The sequence below is a fragment of the Aulonocara stuartgranti genome (genome assembly GCF_965226115.1).
Source record: "Aulonocara stuartgranti genome assembly, chromosome: 14".
Classification (NCBI taxonomy): Eukaryota; Metazoa; Chordata; class Actinopteri; order Cichliformes; family Cichlidae; genus Aulonocara; species Aulonocara stuartgranti.
Window position 1 is genome coordinate 25,359,712 of NC_138950.1, and position 18,621 is coordinate 25,378,332.

Sequence of the window (18,621 nt, forward strand, 5' to 3'; positions counted from 1 at the left end):
ATGGACATCAAACTCTTTTTCCTTGGATTGTGTGCCCTTTTCTGCATCTTCAGACCTCTCTCGGCACAATCTACATGCAAGCTGAAGGCCAAGTTCAACCTGGGCGGCTATAAGGACGTAGAAAAGAAGACTGTCGTGGTTGGGGGAATGTTTCCTGTTCACAAGCGCGTTGCTTCCAACAAGGGCAACACTTCGAGTGTGCCTCTCTCCTCAGGCTGTGTGGGGTGAGTCGGGCATGTTTATGTCTTTTTTCATCATCGTTGCTATGCTGGGTTAGTCTTCTAGCTTAGGGCGCTGGTATTAAACAAACTAAAATTAAACTTGAAAACTTATTTAGGATCTTAAATGAATAAAGAAATTTTATTAAAGTATCCTAATTTTAGTACTTTCCTACCTGACAGTTTACTCCTGGGAGTCTTGGCTTCATAATTTTATAACAGAATCAAGACGGAGTAGTGTAACACCTCTGGGGCCAATTAATTACAGCAGGCCATATTATTATGGAGGCAGGCCTACAAAGTGTAGCACACAACAATAATCAACAAATTTATTAAGGGCTAGTTTAAATTATAATGTCACAAGACTAAAATGGTTTGCAATTAGTTGGTTTTCATGTATTGTCATTTTCTGCATACACTGAATACCTGTATTAACTGAAAGAAAGGTTCTTTCTTGCACTACTGTTTGTACTGGCTGATCTTTATTAATCTGCTGTTCCTTCGTCACTTATCATCCTGTAGGTTTAACTTTCGTACCTTCCGCTGGGCACAGACCATGTTGTTTGCCATCAAGGAAATTAATGCAAGGGACGACCTGCTTCCCAAAACTGACCTGGGTTACGTCATCTACGACTCCTGCTTCACCATCTCCAAGGCTGTGGAGGGCACCCTGACCTACCTGACAGGCCAAGACGAAGCTGTACCCAACTACCGCTGCGGCGATGGAGCGCCGCTGGCTGCTCTAGTGGGAGCCGGGGGCTCGGATCTGTCCATCGCGACTGCCAGGATCCTGGGACTTTATCATTTTCCGCAGGTAAGCCTGACACTCGTGTCAAAAAATTTGATAAAGTTAAGGAAAATGAACAAAGATAAAGAGTTCAGGCAAAAAGCAACAGTGTGTTCGTACTCTTGTCTTTAGGTCAGTTATTGTTCGACATGCTCTGCTCTGAAAAGTAAGTTCCAGTTCCCCACCTTCTTAAGGACCATTCCCAATGACGAGCACCAGTCTACGGCTATGGCCAAGATGGTGCTACACTTTGGTTGGACTTGGGTGGGCAGCATAGCTGCTGATGATGATTACGGCAAGTACGGCATCAAAGACTTCAAGGACCAGGTTGAGCAAGCTGGCGTCTGCATCTCCTTCTCTGAGACCTTGCCCAAGGTAGACAGATTTCAGTCAGTTTTGCCAGTCAATCTTTATTTCCCTAAACCAACTGTTAGTTCACACAGGGGTTTCATTTCTGCTAAAAAAATTTGTACTCTGATCTTTGGACTTTAGGTGCATTCCCCAGAGGCCATCCAGCGCATTGTTCAAACTGTAATTGACTCCACAGCCAAAATCATTGTGGTCTTTTCATCTGACGTGGACCTCAGTCCTCTCATCAGTGAGCTGCTCCGCAACAATGTGACCAACCGTACCTGGATCGCCAGCGAGGCCTGGATTACCTCCGCTCTCATCAGCCGGCCACCTGGGGTGAGCAAACAGCTGACTGATGACCAAAAGAAATCCAGAAAGTTTAAACCAGTCTGGACCAAATTTTAATGTTTGAGCTTAGCTTGATTATTTGAATGCTTCTATCCAGGTGAGCTCAATCCTTGCCGGCACCCTGGGTTTTGGGGTGAAGAGGGCTGACATCCCCGGTCTTCAGCATCATCTACTGAATCTGGACCCCTATGCAGACTTGCTCACTGAGGAATTCTGGGAGACGGTGTGTTTGTTAACCTTAGGAACTTGCAAACATCTACATGGTAGAATCAGTATTGCAATGATAATTAAACTGTGAATGATGAACCTTCAGTGAAAACACTGACAATTAAACAGATCCCCCACAAAATAACAATTTTGTGATTTTACTTTTGCCTTGCAGCTGTTTAACTGCACGTTGGACTACAGCAAAGCTATGAGAATGGCAAAACAGAGGGCCACGTACGTGAACGGCACACTGTCCAGGACAGTGACAGGATTGCCTGATGGGCTGTGTACCGGGCAGGAGTCTGTGGCACAACTCAACAACACGTACTCTGACATCTCTCAGTTACGAATCACTTACAGGTCAGCTCACAATGCCACCGCTCAAAAAACAAACAACCAAAAACAGCAACTGATATATAACCATAACCCAGACAATTAAATGTGCTACTGTTGCAGCATACACTGAGAAAACTTTGTTGCTGTTGTCGCACAGTGCTCCTGAAAGCAATTTATAGTTATCTATTTTAGTTCTGTGTGTAAAGCCTCAGTAGCAGTGAGCCCTGTGTGAATCATTCACTCAGTGCAGTGTGTGCAGCTTTCCTGTGAACTGTTTCTACCACAGAAAATAGCTCCAAAGTAAGCAAGGTACTAATTCTGAAAAGGCACATTTGTCCTTTTGTTGTCTCGTTGTAGCAGGGTGGTAATGTTTATAATAATAAAGAAACTGTTTCACGCAGCGTGTACAAAGCTGTGTATGCTGTAGCCAACGCCCTGCACAACCTGGAGCACTGTGAACCCGGAAAAGGGCCGTTTGTCGGGAAAACATGTGCTGACATCAACAACTTTGAGCCGTGGCAGGTAAACGTGTGCAATAATGAGGTCACGTGTGTGCGTATTGTACTTTTGCTACTTAAACCTCAATTTTTCTCCTCCTTAGCTGATGTATTACGTGAAGAATGTGCGTTTCAAAATGCCAAACACAGGGGAGGAGATCTTCTTTAACGACGGAGATGTGGACGGCTTCTATGACATCATCAACTGGCAGGTCAATAATAATGGGGAGATATCTTATGTCACTGTGGGGAACTACAATGGCTCTGCAGCTCCAGAGAACAGGATGACCATAATGAACGACTCCATCGTGTGGAACAATGACATGTTGGAGGTCAGCGGTATATCGATAAAGAAGAAGTTAGCATATGCTCCTTTTAGATTATGATTCGGTAGCTCATGTATTTCTGTTGCTATGTGTGAAAGCCTCCTCGGTCAGTGTGCAGTGAGAACTGTCAGCCGGGCACCAGGAAGGGGATTCGACAGGGAGAGCCGGTCTGCTGCTTTGACTGCATTCCCTGTGCTGACGGAGAGATCAGCAACACAACTGGTCAGTAAACAACAGGACCACATTTCTTAAATGGTACATGGGCTCTTTCTTCTACTCTACTTGAGTACTCAAAGCACTTTGTACAACTTGCCTCATTCACACATTCATGCTTTAAGTGCTTCCTATCTAACATTCACATTTAGAAATACACAGAATTACACTGCGTGTTACAGTCACTGTTGATAATTTAAAACTCAAGAATTTTGAAATAGACCCAACACCATTAGCACATGTAGATTATGGTAAACATGGTCCTGCTGCCCTCGTATTACACTTGGCCTCCCTTTATCACAGATGCTCGTGAATGCATCCTTTGCACTGGCGATTTCTGGTCCAATGCGGCTCATGACGCCTGTGTACCAAAACTCATTGAGTTCCTGGCCTTTGGAGAACCACTGGGAATTACTCTTATTGCCATTTCTGCCTTTGGAGCTTTAGTCACCATCGCTGTCGGGGTGAGAAAAGCCAAACACAAAATTATACCTGAGAGAAGCTCCGATGTGGAGAGGAAACAAGCAAAAAAAAAAAAGTTAAACTTCTTATTTTTTTCTCCCAGGTATTGTTTATTATGCACATTGGCACCCCTCTGGTGAAAGCCAACGATACACTGTTGAGTTTTTCACTGCTCTTCTCTCTGGTGGTGACCTTCCTCTGCTCCATCGTCTTCCTCGGAGAGCCACAACACTGGAGCTGCATGACCAGTCAAGTAGCCTTGGCTCTAGGATTCGCCCTCTGCCTTTCCTCCATAATTGGTTGGTGACCAATTGAAATCATTTTTTCCATTTTTTTTTATAGCTTACTTAACCTTTTTATGTGCCTTGATCCAGACAAAATAAAATCACTGAGATTTTCTCTATAAGGGGCAAAAAGGCAATCTGTGTGTTCACAGTAAACTTTTTTCTTTCAGGTAAGGCAGCAGTATTGATGCTGAGAGCCCAGGTGCTGAAAGCTGCCCGAGCCCGAGCAAGAGCTGCTGCCAAAGCTGCAAAAGCTGCTGCAAGAGCAGCTGCCGAAGCAGCGGCGAATGATGGCAGTCCTGATGTCATCGTAACCAACACTCTCCACAATGACACCAGTGCCCCTCCTATCCCTGAGGTCGACCGTCTCACCCGTGCTCACCAGAGGGCAATAGCTGCTGTAGCTACATTAATACAGGTAAACATAAATAATTCATCAGTGGGGGTAAACCTTAATCAGCTGTAAAATACGACATCTGTCCCTGACCTCTAAATGTTTGTAACATAAAACCATGTGGAAATATAGCGGACATTAACATCCTTCTTCCCAGGCTATAGCGTGCACAGTGTGGCTCATTGTCCTACCTCCACAACCCGTCAAGAACACCTCTGGTCAGAATATAAAGATCATTCTTGAGTGCGATCAAGGCTCAGTGGTTTTCATCTGTTGCATCTTTGCTTATGACATCCTGCTGGCTCTGCTGGCCTTTATCTTTGCCTTCATAGCTCGCAAACTGGAGGACTATGTCAGGTAGGTCACACAAGGAAAGTTAAGCATTAGCAATGCACACCCTAATTTTTCTTGTGGGGGAAATATTTCATAACACACAATGTCATTTATATATTCATCACATTAATTGTGTTCTCTTTTTAAACACTTTCACAGTGAGGCAAAATGTCTTACCTTCAGCATGCTGGTCTTCTTCATCGTGTGGATCTCTTTTGTCCCGGCTTACCTCAGCACCCGTGGCAAGTTCATGGTTGCCGTTCAGATTTTTGCCATCCTGGCTTCCAGCTTTGGCCTGCTAACCTGCATCTTCTTGCCTAAGTGCTACATCCTTTTGATCAAACCTGATCGCAATAAGGAGGAGCTGATGAAGCCCCGACCCAAACCTAAAGATGGAACCTCAACTGGGACGTCAGCGTCTCTCGCTACGACTGCAACTGAGGCTACAATTGCAACCACTGCTATCGATGACTAGTGGCGAAGTAATAACTAAAGTTAGCCACAAATGTAAAAATAATGTAGACAGAAGTTGTGCCACTGACTCAATGAACAGCTGTTGCTGCTAATTAGGCTTTCTAGTCATGTTGATCACATCATCATGCTTGTTCTATAATTAATGGGCAAAATATTTTATTCTGAAAAAGATATATATATTTCTTTTGGATCCACAAGTATTCATGCAAAATTATGTACGTGTCTAAATACCTAAATAGACTGAATGTGTGTACCTTCACATGCATTTCAATAAGTGATATATTAGATAGACCAAAAACAGCTATTTTGTAGATATAATAACAAGTTCAGGCTGTTACTGTAAAACCTCTTTGAATACCATTTTCAAACACTTTGCAATTTTTAAAAAGGAAATGCATACAAATAGCTTCGTGTAAAAAAACACAGAAATGCATGTATAGTGCACCTCTGCTGGATAATTTTATTACTCAATAATATAATAAATGTTATTATCATTACAATTATCATTATGTCATTATCATTATCATTTTTCTCCTTAAAGAGAAACATTATTATTATTTTTGTAGATTTTTTTTTTTTATATATTATGCTAGATAACTTTAATAAAAAGTGGATCAGATGCCTTGGAGTTGGCCTCCTGTGTTGTCTTCCGCAGTACAAATGAGTTTGTGATGAATGTTACTGGCGCACTATCAGCCTTGCATAGTGCCAAGTACCTCAGTATCCATGTGTGGGGCACTGAGTCATACACTTTGTTGAAGTCAATCCAAGCAGTGCTTAGGTTGGTCTGCCTGGTCTTAGAGCCCTGGTGTACTGCTCTATCAACCAGGAGCTGGTGCAATAACCCTCTCACGTTATTTCTAATGCCTTTCTGAGTTGTGCTCATTGTAGCTCTCTTCACGACAGCACAGACACAGGTTGGTTCTTTGAAACGGGCGTTTATTACTTGGGCTTTCTCGCCTCAGCTTCACCATCGCCAATACGCCATGAGAACTGGTCACGAGTGAACATTACAAACCAATTAGCAACTTTACAGTACACATATCAAGTCCAAACACAAATAAAAACATTTCTCAAATGACAAATACCTCGTTGACTGCTTGTCCTGAAAAGAGGTCCTTAAGTCCTTGTGTTGCTTTTACTTTTAATAAACTTTTAGCTCAACACGCTTCATGAAAGACATCTGCTCTCGCAGTCCATGAAAAGTCTCTTGTACTCTCGTTAAGGATATTCTCACGAGACACTAGCTCTTACACTTTACACATGCAAATTTCAAATAAAGACATCAGTGTTGTGGAGAGGCAGGTAAATGCCTGGTAGTTTGATGCCATTGTGACCTTGTGGGGCTCCTTCATGATTAGGATTGTTTTGCCATTCAGTGTCATGGTCCTCCAGTGCTGGCTCACCCTATTCTCTCTCTATCCCTCCACTCTTCATCTTCTATCTCTGTGTATAGCTGTGCGTGTGTGTGTCCAGCACACCTGTGCTGATAAACTCACCTGTTGAAAATCCTGTGATCACCTGGTCACTACTTAGGAGTCTTGTTGGCTACTCTTGCCTCAGTCTGTGCTGTGCTTTTCTTAGATTTCCACCTTACCTGTTCTGTTCCCCTCTGTGCAGGACTCGGGGATCCTTCCCAAGTGAGATAGAGTTTTTCCTGTGAAGACATATTCTGTTAATTTACCTGAACTGGAGCCCTGAAACCCTCTGACTGCTTATCCATCTTCATCCATTGTCATTCACAGTAAATAAATGCACTGAACTTAACCTCCTGAGCTCCATTATGAGTCCACCAGTTCATATCTGTTATGACAGTCTAGATTAGTACCTGCTGTTAGCAGCCCTGTTATTTTTGCTGCCAGGCAATCATGGAGTCCTGTTCTTCCTTCAGCCAGTCTGTTCACTGAAGTGCAGAAGGCTGTTATTAGAGACAGGTCCTATATGAAAAAGAGGTACAACAAAAAGGCTATAACTGAGGCTCTAGAAACTGCCAAACAAAGCCTCACGGCTCTGACCACTAGGCTGAAGAGATATACCAGAGAAGCCAAGAGAATGAATGGCCTGTTCTCCAAAGATTCATCCAGAGTGTTTGCTTAGCTACAAGGGAATAATAGCACAAGGACAGACCCATACACACACATCTGTGAGAGTGAGGTATTACACAACACCAAGGCCAAGTGGCTGGTAGATACAGCAACCTCACAGAGCGAGAGCCAGCCAACATCTCAAAGGCAGACAGACGTCAAATAACAAGTCTTCAGGATGAAGAGCTGGACAGCACCAGAGCCTGCCATGATCCATTAGTAAAGACAACACTGTAGGCCAAATCCAAGGGAGTAGCATAAGTTACCATCAAATGCAGAATATACGAAAGTGATGCACTGTCCCCGCTGTTCTTCAGGAAAAGTTCTCCAGGCTTCTTAAAGGACATTCAAAGCTTTTCTTTGGGTGTTGGGTGCCTTTTGTTTCGTAGATGATCCCACACTCCATTGATAATATTGAGATCTGGGATTTGGGGATGTCGATCCAAGTTTGATAGTGTTAAATTTTTTTAATTGTGTGTTTTTTGATATATGTATGCTTTGCTGCATCGGACATGTGTTGGTGTCATGCCGAAAAATTAAGCTTTTGCCAGTCAGATGCTTTCCAGATGGTTTTGCATGGTGGATCAAAATTTAATGGTATTTTTCTGTGTAATTTCATGAGCTTTGCCAAGGTCTCCAACACCACTGGGTAAAATGCAGCTGCCCTTCCACTGAGACCATTTCTGATCAGGTTTCAGTGAACAGATCAACAGAAGATCTATCTGTATCAGGTCTTTTTTTGGATTTTCCTCCATTCTTTTAAGGACAAGAGTTTCGCACACTGTTTAACTGCACTTCTTCTTTTGTCCTCCACTTAGGACACACCACACCTTTAAAATGTAAATGGGGGGGGGGGGGGGGGGGGTATTATACCAATGATGCTAATATGATATACTCCACAGTAGAATTCATTGTTCCATGTGAGATGAGCCTTTGTGTTCCTTTTGGTCAGCATTGGTTTTCTCCTTGAACTCTCCCATGGATGCCATTTTTGTCCAGTGTCTTTCTTATTGTTGAATCATGAAACCTTAACTGAGACGAGTGACACCTGCAATTCTTAGTCCCTTTTCATACAGGACAAAGTAGGTTTGGATAAAAATTTTTTTTCAAAAGTGCATTTTACATTTACCCGGGTTATCTTTGTCTAATATTAAAATTTGTTTGATCTGAAACATGTAAGTGTGACAAATACACAAAGCACTAGTAGACTAAAGGAGAAAACAGGTCAAGAAACACTTTTTCACACCACTGCAAATCTCTTAGCTGGCTAGAACAATCCAGCAGAGGGCGCTGATGTAAGATTTTCTTTTCTTCTTCTTTTTAATCTGCACGTTGGTTGGATATGCACTAAATTGGCCACAACTCTCACTCTGATTTAAGCAGTGTTGGGTAAGTTACTTTAAAATAGTAACTTAGTTACATTACTAGTTACTTCTCTCAAAAGTAACTCAGTTACTTCAAGTTACTCGTTACTTTCAAAGTAACTAGTTACTAGGGAAAGTAACTTTGGTTTTACTCAGAATTCTCTTGTTAATGTGTTTCTTCCATAACGTTGCCAGTCTTCTAGCTTGCTTACTTGCCACAAGTGCACTGTGCCACCTACCAATAGAAAGGATATGATAATGTGCATATTTCCACGAGAGAAATCCCACGCCTGGACCGTCATTGACTGCTGCCATGATTCTAGCCTACGTCACAGAGTCATCTGCGCCTTTTACATCCAACACAAAAACTGCAGTCGTGGTGCTTTCGATTGTACTCAGAACTCAGAAATTCTGCCTTCTGAATAGGAAGATGTAGGTAACACCAGACTGCAGATGAGCTGCATACAGGGCTGGACTGGGAAAGAAAATTGGCCCGGGCATTTTGACTAGAAACTGGCCCACCATTATAGGAAAAATCATAAAGCCTTTGAATGAAAACAAACACTGTTGTGACAGTGATGTTCACTGTTTTGATGGTATATATGCATCAATCTATCAATCGTTTGTTGTAAGATTCAGATAATTATTTTTTAAAAGCTAGACATTTTAAATGAGAATAAGAAAGAAAAGTATTTCTTTGTGCCCACCTCTCCCTGTTAATGCCCTACATGCCCCCTTGGCCACACTTTGCTAGATCCGCACCTGCACAGTTACCAGCTGTCAGCTACCTAAAAAAGGATCCTGGGGTTATTTGTCTCTCAGAAACAGTTGATAACTTCCCTTCAACTCATTCATGTCACCTAAAAGGTAAACCTGTTTCTCCATCACCTGCTCAGCTCTGATGATCCAGTAAGGACATCTCCTGGTTTCATCTTCATGTTTCCCTCTCACCAGATAACCAAACCATATCATGACCAGCAGCTTTTTTTTACAGCTGTGGCTCCAGCAAACATCAGCTGATACTAGAAATTAATATTAAATAAATTCTAACAACAGCTGATCAAGCTTAAACGTGCTGCTGTTGTTTAGCGCGACATCCGCTGGTTTCCTCTTTCGGCGCAAAGTGGGCGATAAACAAACAAGAGAGAAAAGCCGATCAGCTGATCATTGATCAGTTTCATGATTGAAGTAGAAACGGGAGAGGGAGGGGGGAGAATGAGAGGAGAAGAGGCAGCTGTGCAGCGTAAAGACACAGAATAACTCCAGCTTTGTGCCTTTTTCATTGTAGCTGAATTACGGGACAAACTGTTCCTTTTCACCTCAATAAGAAACGCGTAATATTTTCTCTGAATACCAGGCGGGACGGTTGGCAACTCTAATAACTTATGAACAAAATAAGGTTCAACATCATTAACTTCATAGCACCACCCAGCTGTGTAGAAACTCCGTCATGCTAGCTAGCACGCAGTACGGAAAAAGTCAGAATAACGAAAATAAATTCCACCTAAACTTGGTTCATATCTGACCCAGAGAGACTGCAGGTCATAACTTCTTACCTGAAGTTCAGTTCACACTTGGACCGGCGGCCGCCTCGGGTCTCTTTTCCTTCTGCGTCCCTTTTCCTTCATCCACCTGCTGCCTCCACCACTTGCTAATGTTACTGAATCTGTGGAAACTCCGCGATGCCACCACACGAAGTAACGAGTAACGACCCTATCTAAATCCCAGTAACGAGTAACGCGTTCCTGATTTTGGCATAATAACTAGTTACCGTGCTCGTTACCACAATAATAACGTAGTTACTGTAACGCGTTACTTAATAACGCGTTAGTCCCAACACTGGATTTAAGACATTACATTTCTTTGATGAAAGGCTCCAATTTGATATCAATATAGGAAAAAAACATACTGCATCAATATATATGGAGTGATGAAAGATTAAAAAGATATGATGAATTTTTCAGACTACTTTTATGAGATGGAGAGATATTAATTATGATGGATTGCATGTGATGGCCTCTTACTGCTGAAGAGACAAAAGGAAGCACAGAGACAGCAGAGCGCACCATGATGTCATGTGTCTGTGTGTGTTTGCTGCTATAATGCTTTGATAATGTCTGTGTTACAAAAGATGAAAAAGCTATATTTTGTGTTGCTTTATGCCTCTTTCACCGTCATCATCATCATCATCATCATCATCATCATCACTCATCACTGCTATTTTTTTCTGCACGTCAACCTATGTGCTGATCTGTGTGTGTGTGTGTGGGGGGGGGGGGGGGGGGGGGAGGGGGACGGTGAACTGTGTCCAATCAAAGCTATCGGTGCGGACGGTAATAAATTCTCCTGGTGACAGAGGGGTGAAGGAAGGAATGTTTATAAGTTATTGTCAGCTGACGACAATGAACAGAAACACTGGTGCTAAACTGAGACGCGTGCACGTGCATCACTGCATATATATGTGTGTTAATCTTACTTTGCTTCTGAGCGTGCGTCCGTGCTTGTTTTCAGTTATCTGTAGGCTGTCAGAACAGTTTAAATCATTACAGTCTGTTGTTTTAATAAATGTTAATTTTCAACACCTGTCTGCTATAAATACAAGCGTTTAAATGCCATCAAACTGATGACTTATAGCATTTGTATTTCTTCCCAAATGTAAAATCCAGTGTTTAGCTAGTCTCCATCCGTATAAAATCTAATTAATATGAAATTCAATAAGTTAAAAATCTAGATACTCATAATGGTGGAAGTTGGGAAATTCCTGTGTTGCAACAGCAAAAGCATGAAAATGACTGATTGATCGAGAAGGTGGGACTGTTTTTTGTTCTGTGGCTCTGATTAGTTATCAGTTACCATCATGTTCATGCAAGAGTTATGGAAGGGTATGCGCTAATAAAGACAAAGAGAGGAATTTAGATCAGGGCTTGCCAGAGTCTGTCTACACCTTTTAAACTGCCAGCATGAACTCAAAATTTAACAGCACATGACATGGAAACAGGAATTTGTGGAGGTAAGTGTCTTAGATTACAGTGATGTACCACGGAGATAGACTTACACAAGATTTCCAGAATTGCTTACTTGGTTATCTTTGTTAACAGGCTGTCTGTGTAGGTTCTCAGTAAACGTGCTCTCTGACCTTGAGGTCGAGGTCACTGAAATTCAAACTCTTCTGAGATTTTTAAATGATGGTGTCAATTGGAAAATCCTAGAGGATTTTCAGAACCTGACCTTTGGCCTTGAGGTCAAGGTCACCAAAGTTCAAACTCATTCAAGAGTTTTGGTAGATGCACCTAAATGGCAAGGTAGGATATATCACAGGGCAGGGACTGGAAACTCAGAAACTGAGAGGAAAGGGCATAATACCAAATGCCAAGATGAATAGAACCGAATATTGCTGAATTTGAAATGTTTTTTCTTTTGGCTTACTTGTTGTTTCCTGAACAGAGGCAGCCGAAGGCTACATGACTGGCAGGCGAGAATATGAGAGCGCTGGAGAGTAGGCAGACAGGTGGAAAACAGGTAAGTCATTTCCTTAGCTGGGAATAGGATAAACAGATTGGTGTAGACAGACTCAGGTAAATGGATATCCAGGTAAACCGATTTTCAGATTGGGGTCCAAGCAGACAACTAGGAAGGAGAACAACACACGATACCATAGAATAAAAGCCAAAAACACAGGTAAAAAGGAAGGCCTGATTACCATGGTAACGACAAGAACAGCCTAGCAGAGACAGCTACACCGTCCAGCCTTTAAATACCAGGAACCAGGAGCCCATGCATAGGCCAGTACAGCAGAACCAGCCCAATCCGGTTGTTCAGTGATGACGCGACGAATCCTACTTCCGGGTCTATAGTAGTCTGCGTTTAATATGGCTTTTGTGTTGTTAACATGTTTAATGTTATGTATTTTCTTCTATTTGATCTCAAAAAGCTCCTAAAACAGTCAGCGACCACTGTTGACCTCCCTCGGCTTTTATTACCGCTAATCATTTATTTAAGCTCAGTTTTTAAAACCTTACGATGTAACTACAGCCCAGCCCATGCAGCAGTATATGAATGACTAACCTCGTATTGTGGATGGATTATCTCAGTTGTTCTCCTGGCTGAAGTTTGGTCCTTTTACAGCATCCTGCCATGCGATTACATTTGTTCCTGACCACCGAGAACACTCACATTAACTTTTATCGAGTGGGAAAAAAAGTTAGCTTGTTTATATTATGCTAACATAGCTGTGTCGCTAGCGGTCACGTAGCACATCATTATATACCAGCTAGCCCAACTTCAGTAACCCTACAAACGTCACTGCTGTTTAGTTTTCTGTCTTCATTTATGCTGGAAGTGATAGCAGAGCTGTACGTTTTAATTTGTTTCCAAAACCCCGCAGTCAGGACATGCTATATTGTATTTAGATAGAAGCTAGCGAGCTAACTCCCTGCTAACTTCTAACTCCGTTAAATGTCATAAATTCCGTTTTCATGGATGCCTGGATGTTAAACTCAATTGTTACACCTGGTAGAGGAGAAGGCTGATCATTTTATTAAAGATGAAATACTTTAGACAGTTTTTCAACTCTCAGTAATGCCATAGTGATCGTTTGATATATGGACCTGCAGCGGAGTTTAGACCCAGACACGGCTAGTGACGTCAGACTGAACAACCGGATAATTCCACCTGAAGCTTCGGAGTAAAGAGTTACAAGTGGAGAGAAAAAGAGGAAGAAGACCCAAACTCTATGTTGCTGGGTCCATAACAGCATACGAATTATTTATAAGACTTTCCACTCATTTAAAAATGTTGTTCATTTCATTGGTATGTTATTTTAGCAGTGGCATTCCATCATGATAAGCAAGCCAAGCAAGGCAGTGCTTAATTTCTCAATCTAAAAACAGACATAAATTAAAATATACAATGTTGTTGAAATGCCATGAAGCTGCTTGCGTGTTTGCATGTATCCTTTACATTACTGTCATCTTGCGGCTGCAGTCTGCTATTGCCTCTGAAAGCTGCACTGATTTCCTGCTCGTAGGAAACTATAGCTGTCTCTGTTTTACAGACATGTCTGTTAACTACTGGACTGGAGCTGGACAAACAGGGTTTTTTAAGTGCATCTTTTACTTTAAACTGATGGGAGACCAGAGATCAGTTCTAATCCTTGCTTTGTGTGGGAATCACACAACTACCTTGGCCAAGAAGTGTGATGGAGAGAAAATGAAGTTGTGCAGAAAAAGAAATGTGAGGGTAATGGGGAAAGTCTCTGCTTGCTTTTCCATACAATTTACAACATGTCATTGCAATTTAGAACAAAATACTACTTCCTTACATGAAGCTTATCAAAACTTGCCTTCACCTCTTCTCATAGCTTAAGTTACCCTCACTGGTTACACAGGCAGGTGGCTGTAAACAGTAAACACCATTAAGGACCTTTCATCGTCATGAAACCAGTCACTTCTGAATAGTTTCCATGACATTTGTGTTATTCTTAATGTCAAAATGATACTTTGCACTCAGGGACCCAAGCGTGTAAAGGATCACTTGAGCTCCTGGTGATCTGTATGTGCGTAATTCACAGACATATTTCATTTAGTTTATACAGCTATATTCCTTTTTCTATTTCTATTTCTATTGATACTTCAGGCGTATGTTAAGAAGATCAGTGTTGGCAGCTGACACCTGTCACTAACTGTATTTATACAGTCTATTTCCCCCCTGTGGAGTGAGAAGAAAAATGCTTGCAATAAAAAATCATTATAACGTTTTCAAAGCTGCAATTATCTCTTTCCAGCATCTCATATTAAAGATAAAATGAATTAACCTGTCAATTCTACTAATTTTCTTTTGTTAAAAGAAAATTAAATAGCTGCTACATATAAAAGAAACACTTTGTGAGAGAAAATGGAGACCCCTGGGAGGTGCAAAGGCTCAACATGCGTCTTCTAATTTAATAGTGGAAGGAGCAGCTGTCCTGTTTTGTTCCACACAGTTTTGCACCAGTGTAGTTCATATGTGTGTGTGTGTGTTTGTGTGTCTTTTTGTTTAAACTCTATAATGTCACCACGTTTTCTTTATCACCCTCTCACCATTCCTTTACTGCATTTCACCCTTCCCCCCCCCCCCTCTCTCTCTATATATATATATGTAGTCTGCATATCCACCTATACTGTAGTATTTGCTGTAGTAATAGTAGTAGTACTATCAGTTTACCTTTCCGTGAGACCTCATGAAAACAACACGAATGACGGATTTTGTTCGTGCTAGAATTTCCACCCTAGTGACTCCAACATTGCACACGGGTCAGGTTCGATACACACTGTGTGACAAATTTTCTAAATGACCTCGAAGGACAACAGGTCTCCAAGTAGAGGTGGTGTGTGCAGGTCCATGTGAACTTTGGAAATATGCTGGTTTATCTCAAGAGACCAAAAGTGGACGCACTAAGCTAGGAGGAAATTAACTCCCAACACTGGGAGATGCTAAAGCTCTGAGCCATGTGAAATCCTGGCCAACTAACACATAACACTTCTAACTACTACCGGCCTGAATGTTACTCTCCAGTGTAAGAAGAAGGAAACTTGATTTGATGTCAGAGGGCTGCAGTGACTTTTGCAGAAAGGGAAGCAGACACAAACAGCACCCTCCACCTATTAACAAGACAAATAATAACCATTTTATGCTGTCCTTGATTCTTTAAATATGCTGATAGCCTCCTGTAGCTTCATGCACTCTACATGGATGTCTTAGTAAATTATTATTATTTGTATAATCAAATAAACATCTACTATACAATCAAAACAATTCTCTACTATTATCTGACAATGAGGAGTCGTTTTTAGAACCATTTCTTTAGCAAAAGAAGCAATAAAACACTACGAAAATATCCAATACATAGAAAACTATCATTGTCAAATTTGCATAAATTATCAAAAGTAAAAATAAATATATTGCACAAAAATATTAAGCTCTATATAAAGCTCTTGAGAAGTGGAGATATAGACATTACTTTTATTTTTATTGCACAGAAGGACAAGAGCGTGACAGTTATGTGCAAACAGCATCCAGGCTCGAACACAACTTCAGCTCTTTGCAAGCACCTGCACAGACAGCATGCTAACACTAAGCTAAGCTAAGCTAAGCTAAGAACCCAGCCCAGCAGACCGAGCCTGAATTTCAACAAGTAATAAAGTGATGCTCAGTCAGGTTTACAGCTTCCGTTTCTACCTGTTCATGTTTCTAAGGTAGAATCATTGTGATGATTGCTTTGAAGTCTCCTTAGGCTGGTTTTCATGTTTTGCTTTGTATTCATACTTGCACACTAAAACAAAGACCTTATGTCTATCTTAATTAGCACAGGGTTTTATGTTGGTGCCTGGAACTGTTGCCTCAGGTTTAGATTGTTAACTGGTAATGTGTGATTTAGTAGTTTTATGAGAGTTGTGTAACAAATTACTTTCTTAAATAAATAAAATAGTTAATGCATTAGCAACAAGTAAAATGTTATACATTACTTTTTTGTGTAATGAACCCAACACTTGTCGTCAGTAAGAAAACTTATCTATTGATAAATGACAGAAGCTTATCTCTTTTCTATTCCCAGCTGTTTCATAACTGAACAATGGAAGTAGTTTCAGCAGCAGCTTAATTCTCACACTAGTCTCCTGTTAGTCTCCCATCACAGATGGAAAGTTTATCCACAATGAACAAACAAAGATAACTAGAAAAGTCTCTGGGCCTCTCAGTTTGACAAGCTCTTGTCATTGTTTATGGGTCGAAAAATGAAGACATGCTACAGTTTCATACAGCATCCAAGGCAAGCAGTTTCCAGTAGCAATAGCCAGTTGTAGCCACAAGATGGCAGTAATGTGAAGGATGGTTGCAAACATGACACTCTTTATGGCAGAACAATGTTTGAGATTAAAGGAGAGGGTTCACTTTAACTCTGGTACATTTCACCTCATGTCTATTTTTAGATTTGATTAGGCAAGCAACTGAAGCGACTCCAAGTGTAGAATTGCACTGATCTGTGTAAATACATTGAGTTATCTGGACAACTGGAGCCTGGAATGTCCTCTGGGAACCAGTTGTTATTGACAAAATGATGGGCAACAAGCAACCTCCTTGTGTTTGAACCCAAAAAAGGATGTAGGTTCAACTCGTGTCTCCTCTCTCGTGTAGTAATGTGAGTAAGTAAGTAATTCTTCATCCAGTAAGACGAAGAACAAAATTATCTTTGAGCTAACTGTCCCAAGGAAGAAGTTAGTATACGAAATGACTGACATACTCAGATCTTTGCTGTTAGTGCAGTGATCTGGCTGAAGAACCATCACCTAACCTGTGGAAGCAGGATGCCACTGATGTTGGTACGTGAGGACTAACTGGAACAAGCCAGAAAGACTTGGCTGACAAGTCAGAGAAAAGTAGCTTTTGGCTCTTACTGTGGAAAGAAGTAAGTAAGAAGTAAGTATTGGATGTAAAACCTAAACTGAGATCTAGTTGCAGGAGACAACAGGGAGACTTTTCTGCTCTGCCAACAGAAGAAGGAAAGAGTGAAATTTTGAATATTGAATGCGTCCGGCTGAAGACCCTACAGGTGACCTAGCAGGCGCAACAAGCAGAAATTCCCCAGCCGATTAACAACTTTGGTTAAATGGAAAAAGAAAAAAAAAACTGATGCAGTGTTTCATAGAACCAGATGTAAAAACTGAAGAAACATGTCTGTAATTTTATATATATTTCTGATATTTTAAGTTGTTTTTTAATATATCAGACATTTTAAAAAGATACTGCGTAAACAACGAAGTACAAAGTCCCAGCAAGTTTCCAATCCAAATTAGCTGCTGACCACAGGCGGAGGTTCACCCTGTAGCCAGCACTGACCCCAACCTTTGCCCTGGGCCCCTCACATGTCCAGTGAGCTATCAGGCTCCCATTACTTGGTTGAATAATTTAGGGCTGACACTCCATCACTGATCTATTCACTTGACCTCTGAGGACACCAATCTTTGGGTGTCCACTGTGCATTTAAACTGGTGCATGCGTTTGCTTTTTAAGGTCTGTTGGCTGGTTAATAAACCACTAATGGATCAATATAAAAGAGAAGCATTTTTGTCTACCTCTGTCAGAAGTCAAGACACTTGAGAAAGTTAGCAAAAGTTCTGAGACTGCATTATGTGCCAAGCTTTCCCGCAAAGCTCACTCTTGTCCTTCAAGTGACAGCACTTTACTAAGCCTGCTTTTAAATGAACTCCACAATAAGCCCAAATCCTCTTTCTGCTTTCCTGCTTTTGCTTTTACCTTACTGCTTGTATTTGACTAGCGTTATGTTGAGTCAGGTGGAGAATAGCCCCGTAGGTCCTGTGCTCTCCTGACATTAATTTGCATCTCATCAGCATGCTATCCCTCTCCTCTCCGCAGACAATGCTTGAAAGAGTGCACCGATCGGGTCCTTCCATTCACCTTCACTTACCCCCCTTCTTTGCACCATTGTGCTTTGCTGTTTTATTCACCGGTTTCTGGCACATTCTGGCAGGAAATATAATTTACATCTGACTATGGTTTAAAAAAAACGTTATTGAAATGTTGGGTTCAATTTTGAGCATCAAACTTTGCTTAGAAAAAATGAAATCACATGTCCTTACATGCAAATCTGCAAGCATGCACACACAGAATTTACACATGCAATACAAGTTGAAATAACATAGTGATCTACACAGCAGTTCCATGCCCTGACTCTCTTTTTTGGTCACCTAATCTACTGTGAATATTTACAAACTGGGTTTCCCTGTTTATATTTTAATATCTAAATTGCTGCATTGGTGTCAGTGCTATAGATGAAAAAGAAGCAAAGGGGTGTGCGCTTCAAACAATCACGTGCAGTGTGTATTTCCAATTTACAACTTCTCTCTATAATTGTGCGTTATGAGCTCGGGCTTGTGTGTTTGCAATGTGT

General features: G+C 41.3%; 2 protein-coding genes across 5 annotated transcripts in view; both read left to right on the top strand.

Moving 5' to 3' along the window:
• Positions 1-5,724, top strand: vmn2r1 (vomeronasal 2, receptor 1; the record flags this gene model as incomplete). Its single annotated transcript, XM_082503494.1, has 14 exons — positions 1-224; positions 741-1,032; positions 1,138-1,380; positions 1,498-1,692; positions 1,802-1,927; positions 2,087-2,271; positions 2,649-2,769; positions 2,849-3,076; positions 3,169-3,292; positions 3,587-3,747; positions 3,849-4,044; positions 4,200-4,447; positions 4,581-4,780; positions 4,916-5,724. 14 exons carry the CDS (start codon positions 1-3, stop codon positions 5,229-5,231), a joined length of 2,859 nt encoding a protein of 952 aa, XP_082359620.1. The 3' UTR covers positions 5,232-5,724.
• A 6,401-nt stretch (positions 5,725-12,125) lies between these two features.
• Positions 12,126-18,621, top strand: part of kcnab1a (potassium voltage-gated channel subfamily A regulatory beta subunit 1a) — a 145,894-nt gene continuing 139,398 nt past the window's right edge. For 2 of the 4 annotated variants that reach the window (XM_082501786.1, XM_082501783.1), the window contains exon 1: positions 12,126-12,197. The gene's annotated coding sequence lies outside the window, so the exon portion shown is untranslated. Of the gene's footprint in view, positions 12,198-17,082; positions 17,130-18,621 lie in introns of those variants that run through there. The other 2 variants (XM_082501788.1, XM_082501784.1) reach the window with 2 other exon arrangements.